Source organism: Python bivittatus, unplaced genomic scaffold (genome assembly GCF_059951505.1).
Source record: "Python bivittatus isolate LINGU-HERP-01145 unplaced genomic scaffold, Pbiv_v1 ctg000190_np1212, whole genome shotgun sequence".
NCBI classification, from domain to species: Eukaryota; Metazoa; Chordata; class Lepidosauria; order Squamata; family Pythonidae; genus Python; species Python bivittatus.
In genome coordinates this window covers 2,349,816-2,373,021 of record NW_028277042.1, presented here as the reverse complement: position 1 = coordinate 2,373,021, position 23,206 = coordinate 2,349,816, and the positions used below count along the sequence as shown (strand labels likewise).

The window sequence follows — 23,206 nt, the reverse complement described above, 5'->3', positions numbered from 1 at the left end:
TTACAGTCATTGGGTCATCTTTTGATATTTACCAAAAGCTCTGACAGCTGCAATGCAGTTGGAAAATGCAAGCGCAGTGATCCTTCAAGTTGTGTGGCACTTTGGATTCAGAGGCAAAGCTGCGCTTCAGATCACGGGCAACCGTCTGCAACTCCTGAAAGCAGCTGTGTCTTTTCCTGGGAAAGACGCAGCTGCTTTAAGAAGTTGAGGGCAGGTACTCGGTATTCCTTGCATGCTCCAAAGCAAATTCAAATTCTCATCGCTGGTTATATGGTCTGATCCACTGACCCACGTCCTCCTTTTTTGCTTCTCTCCAAGCACGTGGAACTCCACGTTCTGTGAGGGAACAATCCAAGAATTCCAAGGGACAAGTCTTAGATTTTAGCCTGGATCTGGATTGGGTTCACATGTCACTTAATCTCTAAAATCCAGATTAGCAATGGCTGCATTTCCAGAACATGTCCTACCCAAACTATAGGTAGCTCTCACTTAACGGTGGTAATTGGGACCGGAATTTCCATCGCTAAGCAACACAGTCATAAAGAACAACTTCATGTGACCACACTGCTTAGTGACAGCAGTTCTGGCAGACCCAGTTGCCTCATTAAGAGAATCACTTCATTAAGTGAGGACGTCACACAGTCACGTTTGCGATCTCCTGCTGGCTTCCCCATTGACTTTGCTGGTCAGAATCCGGCAGTGAAGCTCGCAAATGGCAATCACATAACTGCGGGATGCCGTAACATCATAATTGTGAGCCAGTCACCAAGTGCCCAAAGTTTGCTTGTGTGACCACAGGGATGCTGTGATGGCCACAAGTTGAGGACTGGCCATAAATCCCACTTGTTCAGCACCGTCGTAACTTCAAACGGTCGCTGAACAAGTGGTCGTTAAGCAAGGACTACCTGTAATGAACTATATTTTGACTGATTTGATGGCCTCATCCACCCAATAAGTTCCTAATTGCCTATTAATTTTTGTTGTTTTTAACTGTAAGGTTTGCTTGTTGTCTGTACCCTGCCCAGAATCACAATAATTAGAATTGGGCATCCACATTAATTTCATAAATAAATAAACAAACAATCAGGCTAGCACAGAGGCAGAGTTTGCAAAACATGCTCATTGCTGAGCATGCTGTGGGAATCCAGCTAAAAACTCCTTTCAGCAATGAGCAATCAAGACTTCCCTCAGTGGGCCGATGTGATTAACTCTAGACAGAACACGTTCCTTTCCTTGTGCTGAGGCAATCAAGACTTGCAACTGGAAAGCTGATTATAATTTTTTCTTATGTGTAGTTTAAATTGCCTTCATTTTTAATTTGGCCCAAAACACACAGCCTGCATGAGTTGGCTGGGATATTGTTTGCTTTTGTGGCAGGGGCATCCGTGGGATGTGGTCAAAAGAGTCAAGATGGCAGCTGCGATGGTAGTGTGATTGAAGTTCCGCCCAGTTTTGTCAGTTGCAATGCCCATAAAAAATGGATAGAGCTTTGATTGCACTGCTGTGGCCGCCATCTTGACTTTTTGGACCATCCCCTGTGGCTTCTTTCTCTCTTAGCGCTGAAGTGAGCAACCTTTGCAGGAAGGAGCAGAGCTGACATTTTTGGACCTCTATATTTGCACCAGCTTTTTGTCGCAGTCTCTTTCCTGAAGTCGAGCTGAAACCTGGCATCAGAAGCCGTTAATTTCATATCTGTCTGAAAGATGTTTGATGTGTTGTCTTCACCTCATTCATCCATGGAAGCGCAGGCAGATTCAATTAAATGGCTCCTTTAGAAAGCATCTGAAATCTGCCTTTTTGTTCAGACAGCAGCCTGGATAATCCCGTGCAAACGGGGCGTGGGGGCCCCTTTTTTTCCTTACCCACCAGTAAAATCAGAATAGCAATACAATCCAAATGGTGAACATAAAGACAGCTGGATACACGTCAGTCTGTATCTCTGTGGCTGCTCTTGCTGCGAAGGAGCGGATAGGTCTGAAGCTGCTGAAATGAAAGGACAGCTACAAATAAAGCAAAAATATTTGTTTTGAGGATGCAGCATACAGCATTCGGTGCATAGAGAAGCCACAAGTAACAATCAGTCCCGAGTTTCTGGGTTCTGCTGTGTAATTACTACTAATACATAGCTGATTACTTGATTGCTATCTTCCCAAACAATCATGTAGGAATCTGTTTTGAGAAGATAGCTTGAGTTTTCTATGGTTTCCCCTCCCTGACAGCTGCCTTGCAGTAACTCACTGTTCCATTTCCCTACCAACCTCCCTGTATTTTTAGCAAAATTACCATATTGTGTTTTGCCTTTCCAAACATTTCTCTCCATTTTTTTTTTTTAAAAAAACATTTCTGCAGAGCATCGCTTTTTCTCCCTACTCCCTCCTGCAACTTTCACTCCCTCCCCACGAGATAGACTTATTTCTAGCTTTCAAACATTGGCAGTTTTTGTTACAACCTTTTCCCTTTGCCAACGCTCATGGATTTCAGAGTAAATAGAGAAGGAACCATTTGCAGTTGCCAATCGTAAGTCAGCTGTGGAATTTGCTGCTATAGGATGTGATGGCAACTATCGGATGGGCTGCTTTAAATGGAAAAAGGGGGTGAATTTGGGATAGGCAAGGCTGTGGCTACCTGTGGGGCTTGATAGATTAACCTAGGAGGCTAATGCTGTCCAGCCTGGGCTTCTGAGCAGCGGGGTCTGCAGCGTGATCAACCCAGTGAAAGCAGCCTTGTTGTGATGTCACAATACAAGACCCACCCCTTTTCTACATGAGCTGCGACCGTGCATGCACACACCAAAGGGTTGGAGCGTGTACCCCACTGTCACGATGCTCTTTTCCTTGTTCTGATGAAAGCAGTGAGGCCCTGCAGACGTCACGCTTCTCAGCTTCCCCAGTGCATCCAGTTGGACTCCGGATGGTGCATAATGCTGGACCGCCTGGGGGTTTTGGGGATTAAAACTGACCCTGACCGCCTCAAAGTTATGCGTGATACACTTTTCAGGTGATTGCTCTAAAAAACTGAGGAGTACCTTTCACTGGCAGATTCTTGACCTTGCCTGGGGCCCAACTTTGCTTCCACTATTCCAATAAAAATAATTTTTCTTCACATACTTTTATTTCCTTTAAATGCCTTGTCTAAGACCCATGAAAGAGAGTCTGTTTAATATTTTCACACCCAATAATGAAGCCCAAATATTTGTGCAGCTTATGGATAGTGGGGAAAATGGGCTAATTCAAATTTTACGCGTTTGGCCAGGAAAATGTTCTGATTCAGAAGTTTCCAGATAACCTAAATCTTCACTAGATCCAGATCCAGCTGGGTTATTCTGATGGTATTCATAATTATAATGCCTCCAGTCTTAGAGAGAGGGTATATTTCTTAATACAAGGGACCCAGGTCTTCCCTGGAGTGCAGAATGCTGAACCAGACTAGCTTGGGTCTAACGCACCACAGCCCCTTTATGATAAGGTGACTTTCAAGCTGCAGAAAGCAAGATTTAATGCTGAACACTTCACAGGAGTTTATAGCACCGTATTGAGCTGAAAGGAAGATGACTCTCCCTCCCCCCACTAAGCAAATGATTACCTGTGAATTTGGAACGGGAGTTAAGTTTGCTAAGAAGATGCCAGTACGAGAAGATGCTGTTGAAAAGGAATGAATGGGGAGAGGGGTAAACGACAAAAGAAAGTGGTTGAAACTTAAGAGAAGCCAATTGCTAAATGTGCCGGTCCTGCCCCCTCTCTGTGTGTTCACATGAGGAAGGTAGTAGGTGTCTGCAGTGGAAATTCAGGATCCTTCTGTAGTCTAATTTTAAAGTCCTGCTGGGAAAGCTTTGCCAAATCAGCAAGGAACCTCACACCAGTTCAGTTTCAGTGATTCATTCTGATTTAGGAAGGAGTTAGTTCGGCAGGAATGCTTAACGGTGAGCCAAGCAGACTATTTTTCATGGTCTACTGCCAAGAAAAGCGTGTTGGGGCTGGAGAGGTGCGTATATGTGTACATTCTTGTATTCATAATAGTGCTGTTAATCTGAGAATTGCACCATGCCACGTTTTAATTCTTCGGACATCCAGCCTCTGTTCACATTGCTTTTAATATTATAATTGTGCCTGGTATTTTTTTTTTTTTTTGGAAGAGGTTTATACTTGGTTAATAAAATATATGGAAAAGGATCCGTGGTATTTCTTCTTCCCCTGTAGAGCTTAAGAGGCAAAGCACCTCCCTTTTTGCCGCCTTTTGGTGTAAATTCTGCAACGAGACTAATAAAGTTTAATTGGCCGTTAAGAAATGTGCTGGAATGTACTCTTGATGAAGAAGTCCACCAATTTTAAGTGTTTCGAGACAGAGAGCCCTTAGTGCTCCCGGGCAAAAATAGCGTGAGCTATTCTATCTCTTCCTTGACAGGTTTTTTGGTTTTGTTGAAAAGAGAAAGAAAAAGTAGGAAGGGAAGCTGGAGGGATCCAGTTGGCAAGGAACCACCTCTGCACCTCCAGAGAATTCTATGAATGAGGCTGGTGACATGATAGAAATCTCCTTTTGGAAAGCATTTATAATACCTGATGCTGGAGAAGCATTTTGCATAGAGTGCTTTGGGTGACTTTTGAAAAGTTGCAGATTGAGACTTAATCTACAAAAGGATCAGGTCTTTGACGGTTAGGTTTTGGCAGGATCTGCACAGGAGTCAAATTATGCCATCAAACTGGGGATCCTGCAGGGGGGAATATGGGTCTTCATAACACCTCCTAAGGAGCCACTCCACACACCCTCACTTTTGACCATTCGGGTGGGCAATACCAACATTTGGAAATGTCTTTTATTTATTTTTTGGTGAACAACAGACTAGCTGTTGAAACATCTCAGAAGGTTGTTGATAGATCTGCTGAATGGAAGACACTTTGAGGATGGTTGCCTAGCACCACTTGCTTTGAACTGCATCTGTCGTTCCAGGGTCCATTTTCCCGGCTCTTTCCCTCTGCATATATGCATTGCTGTATTTCATGTATGCACTGAAATTATTTGGAGCAAGCGCATAAGAGGGAGGTGTTCTAGCCTTGACCCCTCTCTGATATCCTGGTGGAGCAAGGCAGTGTTTGCGCAATGCGCTCAGCATGCCTTAGTGTTCAACATGTTTCTGGCATTCATCCAGTCAATGTGCCCAGACTGATATGATGAAATATTGCCAGTTTCTGTAGTTTGGGGTTGGTGTCCTGGTTGGCTTTGCCAAGATTGATTGATTGGCACTTCCTGTATTTCCGGGGCTACGGCAACAATGGAATATTGGCATGCAGGTTGGGGGATGTGAAGTCATTCTCCCCTCTTAAAAGGAGGTCCAGCAAGGCTGAAAAACAGAAAACGGAGCAGCAGAAATGTGATTGCAAGAGCAGATCTGTGTTATTGTCACTCTTGCTTCTGTTACTTTCCCTGCAAGACGAAGGGTAGACCAGCCTTGGGCAAACGCCAGGGTACACCCAGTGATCCTTAACCAAGAATAAATCAGAGCTGTAGTTAATGGCCTTTCACTCAACCATAAATTAACCAAGTTTCCAATTTGGGATGATCCTACTGGCTAATTTCAATAGGTCTTAACATGTTGTGTAAAGACTGAGGCAAGCATTTCTTTCCCAAATAATCCTTTGCTCTAACACAGTGTTTCTCAAACTTGACAACTTTCAGACATGGGGACTTCAACTCCCAGAATTCCCCAGCCAGCATGGCTGGCTGGGGAATTCTGGGAGTTGAAGTCCCCATGTCTGAAAGTTGCCAAGTTTGAGAAACACTGCTCTAACATAACAGTTTACTGGGCTTTTTAAAAACACTGTTGTGGGCATTTTTAAAATAGCGTTTGATCCTGATTTTCTTCTGAACCTTTGCTTCATCTGCGATGTGAAGTTTTGTGTTCCGAAAGCAATCTGTGAGCAGAAGCAGCTAGTTGACGGAGCCAAAAACCTGCCATTCTACACACTTGACTCCTCACCCCACTTGGGGTTGTGAATTCCAATAAAGAACAAAGCCAATTACGCCAAAGTAAAAACTTGACTGTAGCTTCCTTTAATCCACAGCCTATAGCTGAATGGCTGCCAGATAAGCAGATGGGTGGGAATGATATGGGTTGGGTCCTCTCTTTGTAAGGAGCTATCAAGACTTGCTAAAGGGTACCGTTAGCGAGAGGTGGGTGGTACAAGGGATTTCAGCTCCTTCTCTTACACCCATTGAAAAATGAGCAGGCAACAAAGGGGAAGGGATGGGGAGAAAGCAAGAAAGACATTTTTACAAGGGTCGGAGATATCATGGCGCTTGCTCTAAAGCCTAGAAAACAGATTTGGTGTTAAAGTGTGTAAAGTCTAGGGCTTCCTACCAGATAGAGCGATTCAACTCTCTCCCTGCTTTGCAGCAGTGTTGGGAGGGAGAGGGTCAGAAAAGTCAAGGTGGTGGCTGTGACCGTGCAATCAAATTTGTACATGCAATGTGGACACCCCTGCTACTCTGCATTCCTGAGCAGAGGGGGATAAGGAGGTTGATTGCAAAGAATTAGGAAGCCATAAATGTGGAGACATTCTGCATATAGCAGTACACAGGAAACATGGTGTGTGTATGTGTGTGTGTATATATATGTATGTTCTTAGGTTTAAATTCTGGGTCTCTCCTGTTGAGTCAACAGCTGTGTGGCTTCAAATTTCTTGGCTTTGAAGGTGTCTGTCATCAGTCCCTTGAATACAAAACCACTTTTTCTGGCATGAGAATCAATGATTTCTGTATCACCAACTTCAAGTCGTGCATTGAAATAAAGATGCCGGCATGTCCCGAATCAGTTGTTTTGCCGTGTGAGATCTCTTGTGGAGTTTTGAAATGCTTAACCGAGTTTCACATTTGCTTGCATTCAGTTGCTTTTAAGGACTTAGAAAAAAGTGGGACTGGGGTATCGAATACAGTAATATCCCTGTCTAAGTGCAGCTTGGGTTTGTCAATCATCGGCTTCTTGGCTTTATTAGCAAAGGAGTTTCATAAAAAATAGCAAGAGGCCAAAATGTCAATGTCAAGTACAAGCTTCCAAAAAAAAAAAGAGAGAGAGAGAGAGAATGGAAATGCTTAGCAGGTAGGTTCTATATATATTTATTAAAAATTTTATTAATAGTTTTAAAAATGGAGTTAAAAACTAATATAAAGTAAGGAAGAAAAAAGAAAAAGAAAGAAACCAAAGAGAAAGCTAAAAGTGAAAGAAAGGAAGGAAGGAAGGAAGGAAGGAAGGAAGGAAGGAAGGAAGGAAGGAAGGAAGGAAGGAAGGAAGGAAGGGGAAGAGGAAGAGGAAGAGGAAGAGGAAGAGAGAAAAGAAAGAAAAAAATACAGAGAAGTGGCCTCCGATCTTTCCAGCAGTGATAAATACAATAATAAATTTACCTCTTACTCTATGGTTAAAACATGATTCTCTTCTTTCTATAATCTCTCCTGTCTAATCATCAAAACCATAAATCACAAGTTCATTTTTTTCTGTTTTATGCAAAAAGTCCATAAGGGGTTTCCAGTCAGCAATAGATATTGTAGATGTTGCCTTTTCTTACGTTGGTTCTAACAATAGTGGTTCAGAATCATGTCTAATTTGGGGGCTTAGCACAGGCCATGCCCGACTGCACCTGTTTTCATTTGCCACATGTGCAGTCATTTATCTGTGGCAGAATTACACATGGGGTGGAGACACAGACGTTCCAGGGAAGGAGTGCCATCGTCCCGTAATCATGAATATTGCATCATGCGGTGTTGGTGGACACTGTGTTGTCCTTAGGGCTTAGAATGGGTGTCTGTGGGTGGAAACGAGATCAATTCTTCTCCTACTGATGTCATCCAATTAAACTGCTTGGCCAAAAGAAGAGGACAGAACGGAGAGGGCCCTTCTTCAGGCACAAAATAGTTAAAACAGGCAGTTGGCTTCTGGAGAAGGGACAAGGTGACCAGGGACTTAGATAAGAGGAGCGGGAAAAGAGAATTAGGAAGTTATTGCAGCTAAGGCTGCAAGTTAGGACAGCTGAAGCACGCTTCAGTTTCAGAAATAGCATAACTCTGAAGTCTCCCTTGCTGTGAAACCTCAGTGGGGAAAGCACAATTACATTCCTGCCGTGTTTGTCGGCTTCCCAGGGGTATTGTAACGGTTGGTTCCCAGACAGATAAAGATTCAGCAGAGGGTTGCTTAAACAGCCAGTTGTAATCTTCTCTGTTACCAGTGAAAAGGCTCTACCTTAATATACATGGAGATACTTTGGATCTAAATTGGAAGTAGTTCAGTTGCTGGAGTCCTTCTAACTTCATTCCTTTCGTCTCAGTGCATCTTGCTAAAGAGGACTCAGATTGTGCTCGGCGAAAATCCTTTTGGGTTTTAGGCAGCTGCTAAAAAGCCAGATGACTGGTGTCAAAAGCAGCTGAACCGGAGAAGGCTGTGCTCAGATCCAGCAGGGGCTCTTTTAATCACCTTTATTTTTAAAAAACATTATTTCACAAACTAAAGAAAGCAACAATAGAACAAATGTATATAGTAGTATTAAAGGATTGACCCAACCACATTAAGAAGTGTAGCATTAAAGGAGAAGGGAGAGCTGGAAATTATTTTATAAATGGAACAACTCCCAAAGTTTTGACTGTATTGCATGAAAGTTGCCTTAGTTCCCTTTCGTTGAAAAAAGACTAATTCAAATGTTGGCCAAATAACACATATCAACTATCCATTGCTACAAGTCAGATGTAGATGTTTCTTTCCAGTGTTAGATGATCCCCCCCTTTTTTTTGCCAGCTTCCATTCATGAACATGCCACAGTCTTGTTATTTTGATATCTAATCACATTTATTTATAAATTAATAAATATTAAAAAGTGCATAATTACTCAAGAGATTGGGGGTGGAGGTGAATGCCCTTGGCTTCCTAGCACTAACCAACTGGTGCTGTCCGCAGCTGCAACTTTGCTAAGCTGTGGTTTGAGTATTTGGGGAACCGCTTTGAAGAAGAAAGTTGGTTTCAAACTAAATCTCACAGAAGCACTTCCATAGCAGCTCCACCATCTGTCCCCAGCCTTCAATTACTGTCCGGGCAGTATTAACTCATTCAAAAGGATTTGGTCGGCTCACTGGTCCTTCCTTCCACTTTCTCTCTTTGTAGATTGACAGGACAGAAACGGCGGTGAACAACCTCAACCCAGCTTTCTCCAAAAAGTTCATCGTAGATTATCGCTTTGAGGAGGTCCAGAAGTTGAAATTTGCCTTGTTTGACCAAGACAAATCAAGCATGCAACTGTATGAACATGACTTTCTGGGGGAATTTTCTTGCACTCTGGGAACGGTGAGTGTTATTGTGGATATTTGGCTACTAATTCTTTTGGCAAGAGAAAGAGGGTAGAAAAGAGAACAATGGGAAAGAACGTTGAACCCTCAAGCTGGTTGGAGCCACTCAATCAAGTCCAACCTCTGCTCAGGTCAAGAATCCAAGGTGGAATGTCCCTGACATACGCCTCTCTATCTTCTGCTGGAGGACATCCAGAGAAGTGGGTCCCACCATTTCTCTGTAATACCTCCTAGATCAAAGCCCCTCATTAAGTTTCCTTAAAACAGGCACAGCTTCTGGTGACTTCCTGGACTCATCCATATTGTTTCCTTGGCAACAGTACATAAGTGCTTTGCCGTCTTTCCTGGTCTCCCATTCAAGAACTGACCAGGGTCAACCCTGCTTAGCTTTCCAGTCCAGGTCAGGTCACCCATTAAGACAAATGACACCAAAGATCAGTGAGATTCTGGACTGTGTTCTTTGGTACTGGATAGCTAGAAGCTCTTGGGAAGCCACAGGGGGAACATAAAGCAGGGAGGGCAAACAACATTTTAATTTTCTTTTTTATACCTCTGTATGTGGAGTGATGTTACTCAACCTTTATTCTATGTATTTCGGAGACTTGGAAAAGGGTTCCAAGCAAAATTTGGTGCTTTTAAAAATGGAAAGGGACACCCCTGGGAGCTGGTTGTTTGCTGCTGAATTTTAACAAGGTAATCCTTAGGGTGGGGAGGGGATTCCAGGAGCCCCCAAAATGGGGTTGGGGGCTGCATGCAGGTTACCCTCCCCCGATATAAAGGCACCAATGCTCCTGTTATTTATTCTCAGAGTAAATTAGAAGTATCAACTACTTCTGTCTGTAGCAGTTCAGGGAAGGCAGTGTGGCTGGTCCTTACTTAATAGTCTAATCATTGAGGAATTTGCCAGTCCTTTTAATAATTGTCTAAACTCATGATTGCTCTGGTAGAGTACTCATATGCTAGGAATGTAAACAATGATAAGCTAAGAAAATAAGAGAAAGAGGCGAGAGGCAGTAGACAGAGTAAGAAAGGAAAAGAGAAGGGAAGGGAAAACAGAGAAAGAGAGAGGAAAGGAAAGGAAAGGAAAGGAAAGGAAAGGAAAGGAAAGGAAAGGAAAGGAAAGGAAAGGAAAGGAAAGGAAAGGAAAGGAAAGGAAAGGAAAGGAAAGGAAAGGAAAGGAAGAGAGAAAGAAGAAGGGAAAGGAAAAGGAAAAGAAAGGAAAGGGAAAAATATGATCAGTAGGGCTGTTGTGCACACTTTGAAAATGATTTGGGAAATGGACTTCAGACCATATGTGTGTGTATGAGCATAGCACTTCTCTGACTTTTTTCAAGCAGCCTGATTTTTTTCCAGCCTTCCCTGCCTAAAAAAAGATGTTGCTGCTTTCAGAAGCACATGAACTGTAACTTCTTAAAGCAGCAGCATCTCCTTTTTCAGGCTCACCCAGAAGCCCAAGAAAAGATGGGTTGTTTTAAATAATAGCTGAACAGTTTTGTGCTCATGCCAGGGCCAAAGCATGAAGAATTTCCAAAGAATGCATGGCCCTGATTATCAGCATATGAGAAAGAGAAGAAAAATACTGGTGAATCTTGTGGAAAAGCAAACTATGATTCTTTACAAAGTGCAAAGTTTGATTGATGTACTTTTAAAGAGAAACTACTTGTTGCTATTCCTGCAGTGTTATTGTTAAATACAATTTTAATTGTTTAGAAACCATTGGTCCTCTGAGTAGAGCAGTGTTTCTCAACCTCAACAACTTTAAGATGTGTGGACCTCAACTCCCAGAATTCCCCAGCCAGTCATAGCAGGTAGCCATGGGTACAATAAGTGGGCAAACAGAAACAAGCTTGAAGATCATCTCTCTTGACTTAGTGAATGAGCAGCCCATGGCATCCAGAGTCCATCTTCTCTCTAGGCTGAGATTCCCTGTCTCTTACAAATGGTAACCATTATTTCCAAATTTGTATGTGAACATGCATACATGCATGTGGGTCATCATGCATGCATAACCATAACACATGCAAATGTGATGTAAATCTGCACAGACTCTTCTTTCTGAGCTTGAAGCACCTCTTCAAAAGCTGAACTTGAAGCACCTCTGCAAAAGCTGCATTGAAGCTGCTTCTCATCCAGCTTTGCAAACCATGGACAAAGTTTTTGTTCCTCACTTGGAGAAAAGACTTTGGCCAGCCAGTACCACCAGGCTGACCTTATCGGGGAGGAAATTCAAGGGCTGGAGGGCAGATAGAAAGTGGAACACAGCAACTTGGAGCAGGCAGTGGCAAACCAGGTTTGTACCATTGTGGAGAAAATCCCACAGCTGCATCCATAGAGGCACCAGGAGTGGAGTTTGATGTGAGGGCATCTTTAACCCTTTTCAGAGAAAAGGAACCTGAGACTAATTTCTGCAATGATTAAAGAGGTTGAGGCTTTGGGTGTCAAGGTTTCAAAGTGAGTTCTCATCCCAAAAGGCCTGGTAAAATTATTCTGGCTTTGGAGTCTTTGGTGCTCTCTGAGCTTGGTGGTTTCCCTGCAGATGTTTCATTACCTGACTGGGTAACATCATCAGTGCTGGTGAGTGTGGGGTTTGCTGCCTGTTTATAAACAATAGCTTGCCCTGCCAGTATTGGTGGGGGAGTGGTTTTCTCCTTGGTGGTTCCTTGATTTGTTTTCTGCCTGGTTGTTTGTCTGGTGTTAATCCCTGCTTCTCTGGGTGTACAGTCGGCTGCTGGAAAGGATGTGTTCTGGTCTTTTTGTTCCCTTCTTAGCTTTTTTTTAATTGTCTCTTTTGAATGGTGTGTAAATGTGGTTTATCTCTATGTGTCTGTTGATGGCTGGCTTGTCTGAATACCAGGTTTCCAGGAATTCCCTTGCGTTTTTGGATTTGGCTTGGTCTAGGGTGCTCACAGTTTCCCAGTTGAAACTGTGCCTGAGTCTGTCCGTGAGGTGTGAGGTTAAGGAGTTTCATTGTGTCTTCTGACTGCTCTTGGTGTTCATGGATGTGCTCTGCTACTCTTCTGCCAGTCTGTCCTACAGAGTGGCTGTTACGGTCCTACACTGTACATTGTAGTTGACTCCTGTTTTTTCTTCTTGGGCTACTCTGCAAAAGAGAGGGACAACAACTGCATTGAAGCTGCTTCCCACCTATTCCAGCCTTTTCAAAAATCAGGCTGACGAAAGCCAATGCCTGTTAGAATTTGCTCATTGGAAAAGGCGCTACCAGATTCCTCCTGATTTTGGGCTACCATAAACAGCTTCCTCCTCCCACATCCATCCTTTTCAACTGGACATCTTCAAACGGAGTTGCGTTCCAGCCTTCAGAACTTAGTTCTGCCAACTTAGTTCTTTCTTACATCCCCTTTGGCTCAGCTGCCCTTTGACTGTCTCTACCCAAATTTGCATCATATTTGCATATGTTATGGAGATATGCATGCCCAGTGACACACATGCACATATGCACGCTCAGGTGCATCTTTTATGAGCAGCCTACAGATAGGCTTGGAAAGAGTTTTTCAATGGAACATAGTTTGGCCCCTGGCAAAGAAGCCACCCTTTCTCCTTTTTAATTTTGCTTTTACGTCAGAAGGTCGGCCAGCTTAGCCCAACAGCGTTGATGCATCTGATTAATTTTGTGGCTGGATTAAAAAAGAAAAAAGAAAGCTTGCTCTTTCAGGGTTCCCCCACAGCCTCCATAATGAAGTAAGCTAGAAGGCCAGGGCGGGGAGGGATGGTGGATAAACCCCCTGCCTTGATTCCAGGCGTGAACTGCCTGCCTGCAGAGATTAGGAAAAGAAATTCATTTCCCGACTGAGTCACATGAGGCAAATCTATCCTTCCCTCGTGATGTTTCCTCCGTCTCTCACTTCTCAGGAGTTGGCCGAGCTTTGCATTTTCCGTAGATCACACACGGATGTGAGCAAATGCATCTTTTTTCTAACATGCTGAGTCTGGGGAGGAGATACTGACCCAGAGTGCTAAGCCTGCTTAGTGTCATACCTGCCTTACCTGACCTTGTCTGGGCTCAGAGACTAAGCAGGATTGGGTTTAATTATGCTTTGGATGGGGGACCATCAAGAAGTCCCGAGCTGCAAGCTAAACTGGCAAGGTGACAGCCGGTCCCAGAAGAAGACAGTGGCAAACCACTTCCATACAGCCATCAAGAAAACCACACGGGTGTATCTCTGAAGTCACTGGGAGTTGAGTTCAGTTTGGAGGGAACTTGCTTAGTTTAATTTCAACCCCACTGAGGTACACATGGACTGTGTTTGCGCATCACTCTTCATTTGATTAGGAAATTGGCCCCTTTTCTGAGTTTGCATAATTCATTGAATGATGAACTAACTGGACATACCAAGCCATGCAGCCACACACCCCTAACTGGGATTAATCCTAACCAAAGTTAGCCGTTTGTATGAATGTATGGCACAAGTAGTCCTCACCTATCGACTGCAATTGGAACCGGCAGCTCCGTCATTAAGCAATGCGGTCGTAAAGCACGGCATCACATGACTACACCGACTTATGGCGGCAGTTCCAGCACTTCCGGTTGCTGTTGTTAAGCGAATCCCACTTCACCATCTGTGATCTCCTGCCAGCTTCCCCATTGACTTTGCTTGTCAGAAGCCAGCAGTGAAGGTCGCAAATGGCGATCACGTGACTGCAGGATGCAGTAATGGCTGCAAGTTCAAGGACCGATGATAAATCTCCTTTTTCAGCACCATCATAACTTTGAATGGTTGCTGAACGAGCAGTCAGTAAGCGAGGACTACCAATAACACATTGAGTGTACAAGTGAAGCTGTGTTACGCCTTGTCAATCTAACCATGTTAAGTCTCCCTGGTTTTTTCCCTTTCCCTTTATTTTCCTCTTCAGATTGTCTCAAGCAAGAAGGTAACCAGAGCACTCCTTCTGGGGAACGGAAAACCAGCCGGAAAGGGAATGATAACGGTAAGGTGCTCTTTTCAGACATACGACATTAAAGCGGCCCCAGATTTGGTTCCTGAAGTCTAATGCTGTTACCAGAATAATGCATGGTAAATATTTTGCCTTAACTAAAAGAGCTTGTGTGATTTTAGTTACCAAGTTTATTTGTTGCCATGATGAGTAAGAAAGGGGAAAATATATTGATTCCTAAGAGGGAAAAGCACCTGAGACGCAATGATATTTGTGGGGGCTGAGCACAAAATGTAGTGGTTTTTATTCAGAGGAAGCCCTTCCCAGAATGTCCAGGTTCCAATCCTGCAGCCACAAGGGCAGAGGAAATCTGTACCACTAAAGTGAGTGTGTGTAAGGGACACAGGGTTCTGTATGCAGCCAGGGCCAGCCCTAATGTTGGGTACAGTGAAGTGGTGACTTTGTGCACGAGACCAGGATGAGCATTGGAGGCCACATCTCCAACTGCGTCCTTCCTGCAACAGCCATGTTATTGGGTGTAAAGTAGGAGGGATCCTCCCGAGAAACACTTCCAAGACATATTTACAGAGCAGTTGACAGTGGAGACATGGGCAGGGGTACACCCGTGTGATAGGGGAGAAGAGGACGTGTGTTCTTCCCTTGCCTTGAGGGTCAAATCCTTTGGGGCTGGCTCACCTGTTGGCCCAAGTCCTGTTGTGTTTTTCTGTTTCCTGGATTGGGAGTCACAGTTGTGTTTCCATTCTTTTCAGTGGGGTAGAATTCTCTGTGTAATTGGTCGTTCTACTTGATCAAGTAAGGTGTTACTTATGGGATGGGTTATCACAAAATTGATTGATTATGCACCATCACATTGGTGTTGACTCTTAGCGACCACATGGATAGTTTTCCTCCATGATGATATGTCACTAACCTGGTCCTTCAAGTCTCCCAATGGTGCACTCATCGCTACTGTAACTAGGTCTGTCCACCTTGCTGCTGGTTGTCCTCTTCTCTTTCCTTCCACCTTTCCCAGCATTAGAGCCTTCTCCAGAGAGCTGCTAGGTCTTCACCTAATGTGTCTGAAGTTGGATAATTTGAGCCTGGTCATTGGTGCCTCGAGTGAGAGCTCAGGGTTGATGATCCATCAGTCTGTTTTCTTGTCTGTCCACTATTCTCAGGAGTCTTCTCCAACTCCAGAATTCAAAGGCCTCAATAGTTTTCCTCTCCTGCTTCTTTGAAGTACAACTTTCGCTTCCATAGAGTGTCACAGGGAATACCATGGCTTGCATGATTATGATCTTTGTAGGTATGGACCCATCACAGCCTTTGAATATCTTTTCCAAGGCCTTCATGGCTGCTTTACCAAATGCTAGTCTGCGGTACTTCTTGACTGCTTGTTCCTTTACCATTGATGGTTGATTCTAAAAGGCAGGAGCTATCCACCACTTTGATACCTTCGTTGTCATTTCTAAGGCCGCTGGTTCTATCAGTTTGGTCTTCTTTATATTTAATTTTAGCCCTATTTTTTCACTGTGCTCTTTGACTTTTATTACTAAGGTTTGCAGATTCTTTGCATTTTCAGCTATCAGAGTAGTGTCATCATCATAGCACTGGTTATTGGTGTTTCTTCCTCTGATTTTAAAACCATGATCATCTTCTTCCATATCACAACATGCTTAACCTAAAGCCAGCTTCACAAACCCTCATTCTTGTATTCATAAAACATGCTATGCTTAGCTAAATAAGCTATGTAATAGCTTATTATGATATCATGGTTCACACAACCTGCTAAAACAACAGCTGCATTCTAGCTATGCTCTGAACTATAAACTACTAACTCCATTCTAGCCAAACCACTTAAATGTCTTCACAATATCATATTTGGGGTATAGCAGTCTCTCCCCAGCCTGGTGCCTTCCAGATGTATTCCCAATTCTGGGAGTTGAATTCCCAATACTTCTGGGGGGCACCAGGTTGGGGAAGGTGAGGCTGTAGGGTTTGAAGTTCAGATTTGATACTTACATTTTAGCACTCCTTTTTTCTGTAATCCAGTTTAGAGTTTCTGAGATGTCTTTCAGTGGTATGTCCAAATCTCTTCTCCTAAACATGTTGTTTGGCTTTAATATATATATATATATATTTAATTTAACCAACCACTTTATTCAGATTTATTGATTTATATTCCGGCAGAAGTCTCATGGAATGGCTAACAAGTCAGTAAAAGTCAGTAAAAATTGTTTTCAGGCTTGCCTTCTAAAAAGGCATAATATAAAAGGAAAAAGAGAGGGGGAGGGAAGAAAATCATTATTAGCAGGAAAACCATTTGTACCAACGTGCGCATGTGTGTATAAGGGCGCCCCCCTCCCCCAAACACGGATGCACTTCTTTGCAAATTCTTGCACGTGCAAAAGATCTATAAGTGGCTCCATAAGACCGAAACAATATAAAGGGCTCGATAGAGAGATAATCTGGAACGTTTGTGAGTAAGAGCAAGCCTACTACTTAGCAACAGGTATCTTAGCAACAGGCCTTCTCATTGCACACGGAGGTCTGCCTTTTCCATCAGCTGGTTGTGCTAATGAAAAGAGGCAGCCTGCAAGTGGAGTAGAGCCAAAACTCTTCCAATCTGTCTTTTAAAAGAGTTGTTTCTCTCAATTTCTCATTCTCTTTTATCTCGGTATCTTTCAAATGGGATGAACAGCTTGTTCCATGCTTAATAATGATATGAATCTATATGATGAGCTAGCATGCTTTGAAAGGCGCATGTGGTAGGAGATCACTCAGCCTTGCACTGTCACCTCTGGTGAAGTTTTAAATGGTCTTAACTCCTTTGCTGTATTGAGAACAAGGGACAAAAAGAGCGAAGAGCTCCAAAGTGTCTTTGAAGATTGCATTAAATGCTGAAGAGGCAAGCCTCCTTTTCGTTTACTGGGTAGTGGCTTGTCTTCTCAGCTGTGCAAGACATTGCAAAGAGAATGTTGCAGGGATTAGGTTCCCAGAGGAAAAGCCATAGTTAATTGAAAAGCCACAATTGGCTGGATTCATACAATCATAGTGATTTATTTCAAGTGTTTGTGGCTTCTTCTACAAAGCCCAGGTAAGCCAACTACGGTGTTTCAACAGAGTCTGTGTGTTTTGTGCTGTATGTCAGTGGGCAGTTCTGCCCAATGGCAGATCCACTGAGTGTTGTATGTGTTTCCAGATGTATGAAATAGAGCATTGTTTGGATCCTAGATTGATCACAGAATCAATTGATCACAGAAAGATGTGTGGACTTCAATGCCCAGAATTCCCCAGCCAGTATTCTGGCTGGGGAATTCTGGGAGGTGAAGTCCACATGTCTTAAAGTTGCCAAGTTTGAGAAACACTGTCCTAGTCCAACTCTCTGTCCAGGATAGGAATTCACTATTACAGCATCTCTGTTTAGATACTTCCAGCAAAGGAGATTTCACCACTTCCTGAGGCTGCCCGTTCCATTGCTCAACAGCTGTTATTGTTAGAAATTTCTTTATGATGTCTGCTCCAAATCTACTTCCTTGCCATTTAAGCCCATTGTTTCTTCTCCAGTTTTCTGGAGCAACTTTGAACAGTTCTGCTCTGTCTTCTGCATGAGAGTTCCTCAGGTACTTGAAAAGAGCTGTTAAGTCTCCCTAAAACTTCTCCAGCCTAAACATATCAACACTTTCAACCATTCCTCTTCAGGTTTTCCTTTCCAGACATCCCATTCTAGTGAAGTTGCCATCTCTGATTATTCGTTAGATCAGGAATGAAAAATGTATGATCCTCCCTTCACTCCTCACGCTTGTCCACATTGGTTAGAGCTACTGAAGATAGGAGTTTAGCAACATCTGAAGAGGCAAATTCTGCCCTCTGCTACCTGGGAGATATACTCTCAGGAAATCTATACAACCTCTGTTGGAAATGGATGTCCTAGCCAAGCTATAGAAAATCTGCTAATGTGGGCACCGGTGACAGTGGCAGAGATCTAGAATCCTGTTGCTCAACTAAGATCAGGAAGGCTCCAGGGAAGACCTAATCTCTCCAGAGTCCATTAAAAACAACTTGGACTTCTGGGCCCCTACTCTGGCCTCACTCTTTACCTGCATCAACACCTGTGGCCGAGTCCCCAAGGATTGAGGGTTTGCAATCATTGTCCCTATATAGAAAAAAGGGGAAAAGGATGTTCCTGCTAATGATAGACCAATCAGCCTCCTCAACACAATTAGTGTCAGCCTCCCAGATAGACCAGACAGGAAAATAAGCTAATTCTACTTTATTGTAAGGCTACATTAACAGAATCTTGCAAGTCTGAAAGTACAAATCTCCTGCCATCTCTTTTTACAGCCTGATAAGTTAGAATGGATCCTTTCTAAGTTTCTTTCTCTGTCCATTACGTAGTTAGGGCTTCTCCCCCTTTTATCTGATTGTTCCCCAGGCAGCATCTCTTCTCCTTGTCTCTCAAGGTCATTCCAGATACCATTAAAATCAGCAAACTCTATGCAAGACAATCGAAATTCCAGGACTGGCTGGAGCAAGAAAACATCCTTGCAGAGGAGCAAGCTGGCTTTAGGGAAGGCTGTTCCATCATTGATCAGTACTCCACCATTTCACTGAAAAATACTCTTCCTACAACATAACCTCCCTTTATGCCACTTTCATAGACTTCAGAGCAACATTTGATTCCATATCCCAAGCTAAATTGTGGGAAAAACTGGAGGCCTCCTTGACTGACTGACATCTACTTCATTTAATATGTATACTACATGAAGGGACCTCACTCAAAGTAAGATGTAACCCCATCTCACTAGTGTCATTGAAAGTGAGAAAGGCATCGAGCAAGGCTGCATATTGGCCCCACTCTTGTTCAATTTCTACATCAACTCCATGGTGGGCCATCTCTACAACATGAACTTTCACTCCCCAAAACTTTCTGGAGGACACATCTTTGTTCTACTCTATGCAGAAGATGCAGCAATTCTTTCAAGAACACCTATTGGCCTTAAAAGAGCACTGAGAATACTAATGCAGGGCTGCAAGGAAAGCCAGCTAGAACTGAATTGTCAGAAAACTAAAATCATGCCAAAAGCCCCAAGAGCCACTAGATGGCCACAGGATTGAGCAGGTCCTCTGTTTCAAATACCTGGGGGTAGTCCTCCATTCTGCTGGCAGTAGGAAAGCCCACAGGGACTACGTTGCTGAAAATGCACAGAGGAGCTCATCTGCCATCCTTAAATTCCTTAGGACTAGAGGTGGCCTGGAGCACTCAAAATATTCAAGGCCAAGCCAAGAGCACAACTTCTTTATGGAGCCCAGCTGGACCCCTTCTCCAATTTTATTCCATTAGAATTTATACAATCCAAATTTCTAAAACCAGCCCTTCAAGTCCCAAAGTGTGTCTCTAATGCCACCCTGAGACTAGAGACAGGCCTCATGAAAGCAGAGGCTAGAGTGTGAGTGACCATATTCAACTATTGGCTCAGACTCTCCTTTTTTCCCCTTGGCCTTGCCCCAGTAACTATGAGGGATGATTCTCAATCCACATGGAAACAGGCAGTGGCAACTAAAATCTCATCCTTGGGCTTCTCTCCAGGTCTTCTACTCAGCATGAGATATGATCAGGCCAAAGCACTCATTATACAGTGTGTAGCAGACCCAGAGTGCCAGCTGGATCTAGCCAGGATCCCAGCCTTTATTGCCAGTGAATCCAACAGGTACTCTGTCTTCCCTATGGCATACCTAACTAAACTCGAAATCCCTAAACACTGGAGGGCCTTTACTGTGGCACGATGTCATGCCCTCCCCTCAGCTGTCCTTGAAGGCCGATATGGGAAGATCCCTTACCTGGAGAGACAACGCCCCTGTGACTCTGGACACGCGGAAACAACTGAAACAACCGAGCATGCACTTCTCCAGTGCCTGTACCACAGAAACTTTCATGCTAGCCTCATCTCACCACGACTGCATAAACACCCAGGGCACACAGGACAGTTCTGAGCCTCCTGCTGCTTCCAGATACCAACCCTGCCACAACATACAGTGTTGCCAGGTTCTGCGCAGCAGCGCTTAAAATTCATCAGATGGTGACCTGTGCCTTAAACTAGGCTTAATGAGCATCTGGACTGCTCTGTAATTCAATAGATATAGTCTGCCACATACTAGCCTTTATGCTCCCCTACATCCTTCTAATGCTCCTACTCCATCTTTTAGATTCTTGTTCTCTATATATACTTTCTATTTTAATATATTTTTATATCTTCTAGCTTATAATTTGTATGTATCTTCTGTGCTTTTTAATTGACTGTACCCCACCCTCCTTATGCTGGTCTGTGAGTGTAATAAAGATTTGATTGATTGATTGATTGATTGATTGATTGATTATCCTTTGCGTACTACATGGGTGTAAAAGTATTGGAAATATCTACAACAGATCCAGGCCACAGAGATGATGCCAATAGGAGTTTCTGCCTGTTTCAGTGGCTACGATGCCAGGGTCAAACAGCTCTTCCCTGTTTCCATTCAGACAGCTGAACATTGTGGTGATTCTCTGTTGAATGTCTTTCCTATCTTGGAGTTTTCTCTCTGGTCCTCACCATTTGCACCTTGCAGATTCCCTGAGATGATACAAAAAGAGGCTTTTTACCCGCAGACTTGCCCATAGCTCAGAATGCTTGATGAGCTATGCAAAAATACATCCCTAAAGAAAGAGGAGTGGGAGGCCCAATTCCGATTTGCAGCACTGAATGTAGAAAATGCAATAAATAATCATTTAAAAAAACATATGGAAGGTCCATCTGGCTGCTTAATTTCAGTGAGCCGGAAGATGGTTATTTTGCTGTTTCTGTGGACAATCTTAATGGGGCCTTAATTATGTGCATTACTGATCTTAGGTTTGGCCATAACAGAATTTTGCTTTCCAGCTCTTCTAATGGGATCTCATTTCTTCTGCTACAAGGGACCATTGATGAGTAAATCCTTAGCCTTGGGTGTGTGTGTGTGTGTGTAGTTTCTGGCTGACATCTGGGCCAATCCTGATTTCCAGATGTATTGGAGAATGACCTGGCTGTATGTCCCAACACATCTGGAGGGATTCAGGTTGGGGAATGTTGTGTCAATCCCCTTGTTGGCAGTGCTGTGACTTCAGAATTTCAAAGGAGCAGATATATACAGAAGCAACTGTAATTTGGGGATGGAAAGGGGAGAGAATAGGAAACAGTGATGGCAGAGGGAAATGAAATGCAGAAAGTACAGGCAGTGGCAGTGAGTTCACAAAGTTCCTTCACCCTAAAAAAGAAGTTGGATCTCACGGGCTTTCCATTTTTCACTTAATCCAGACAGGACTGGGTTATACTGCTCCATAAATTTATAAAGGTATGTGGGAGTGATCTTGGGAGACAGGAGGAAGAGCTGCAGACAGGACAACGGTCATGTAAAAGGTATCTCAGCCCACAGAAGGAGGGAAGGCATGGGAAGCATTTCAGAAGGGACCCTCCCTAGTTTTCCGGAGAGTAAAAGGAGAGGAGGGGAGAAATACTTTCAGTCTTGCAAGAGTCTCTTACTGTAACCTTACAATAAAGATAGAGCTGGTCCTCCTGGTTGTGCTTCTTGTCTGGACTACCTTGCAGGGCTAACAAAATTCCACTTTAGCAGTTGTGCATTTTGGCTTTTGTGAGTAAGGTGTCTGCCTTGGCTGATCGCAGAAGCTAAGCAGGGCTGGGTGAGATTGCACAGGAGATCCTAGGAACATGGGCTAAACTGGGAAGCCAAAAAGAAAAAAGAAAAAAACCATCCTAGCAGAACCATAGAAGACCTCTTCCACAGGTGGCTGAGAAAACTGGACGGACATATTTATACAGCCATGGAGGGCTGAGCTGCTTTAAGGAGGTGCTTTGTGTGAAGGGGCTGTATATGTAAGGAGCAGCGATGGAAGAAGATAAGCAGGGTTCTGTGGCTGCCTCAAGATGCAGATTACAACTTGCTCTGATTTGACTGTCACCCGCTGAGTAGTAAACCAGGTGCGCTGCTGTTGCTGCTGAAAACTCTTCCATCTCCATTCGGCCTCCTTCTGCACTCAGTTGGCCAGCAATCAAGGAGGAAGTGTTCCAAAGGAATTATCCCCGTGGATTAGAGAGGAATCGGGTCAGTGCCTGACAGGACGAAGTATTGCCGGCTGTGCAGATTGCAAACGGCTTGGCCAGGGAGGGCACGGTTGCTCTCTCCCCGTTGAAGGAGGCCAGGAAGAAACCAGAAGGGGAGGAAGGCTTGGCTGCCTTTCATGAAAGGGGAGAGGGGCAGGTCACTGGGGCTTACTGAAAGGAGCTTTTGTGGGTGTACAGTGCATAACAACTTGATTCATTGTGCAGTTGACTCTGGAGAATCTTCACGGTTAGTATGAATGAAGGAGTTGCAGTGTCCTACCAAGGGCGTCTGTTTAAAGTTTTGCTCCACACCCTTCCAGTTTTAAACAGAAGGATTCAGGGTTTGTGTAGTCTTGCACACAAGGCACCTGTACGTAACTTCAAAACCTCCTCTGCTCTCATCTTGAGTTGGATAAGCCTTCAAAAACAAAAAAAACTTCAAGAAGATCTCAGATTTCTGACAGCTCTTCCTCTAAAATGTAGATGTGGAGCCAGTTCAGAAGAAGATCTGCTTTGGTTCAAGGCAAACGTGGAATGGTGCCATTCAGTTTCTTATTTCAGCTTTAATTGCTTTGCCCCCTGAGCATTTCCCCCCCACCCCCCAAACAGCTTCTCTTTTAATGGTCTGCTGCTCCAGGCTTTCTCCCAGGTAGTGGGAGTTCAAATTGAGACTTTTCTCTTCTGGAAAAATAAAAGGATTCAGAGGCAAGAATTATTTTATTTCTTTATGCTCTCTCTTTCAAGATGACTCCATCATGAGCCCGTTTCACAAAAAGCAACAATAACATCAAGTAATAATGCGTAATGATAAAACGGCATGGCATGAAGAATGAAAAATTGGACTGCTTTTTTTTTTTTTT

The 23,206-nt window shown here is 43.6% G+C and overlaps 1 protein-coding gene across 2 annotated transcripts in view; it reads left to right on the top strand.

The window, feature by feature from the left end:
* The window catches only part of CPNE2 (copine 2), a 106,687-nt gene that overhangs the window by 34,772 nt on the left and 48,709 nt on the right, over positions 1–23,206 (top strand). Inside the window, exons 3-4 of one of the 2 annotated variants that reach the window (XM_088135888.1) lie at positions 9,137–9,316; positions 14,191–14,265. In XM_088135888.1, coding sequence (XP_087992014.1) covers positions 9,137–9,316; positions 14,191–14,265 — 255 coding nt within the window. The remainder of the gene's footprint in view (positions 1–9,136; positions 9,317–14,190; positions 14,266–23,206) is intronic. The other variant, XM_088135889.1, reaches the window with a different exon arrangement.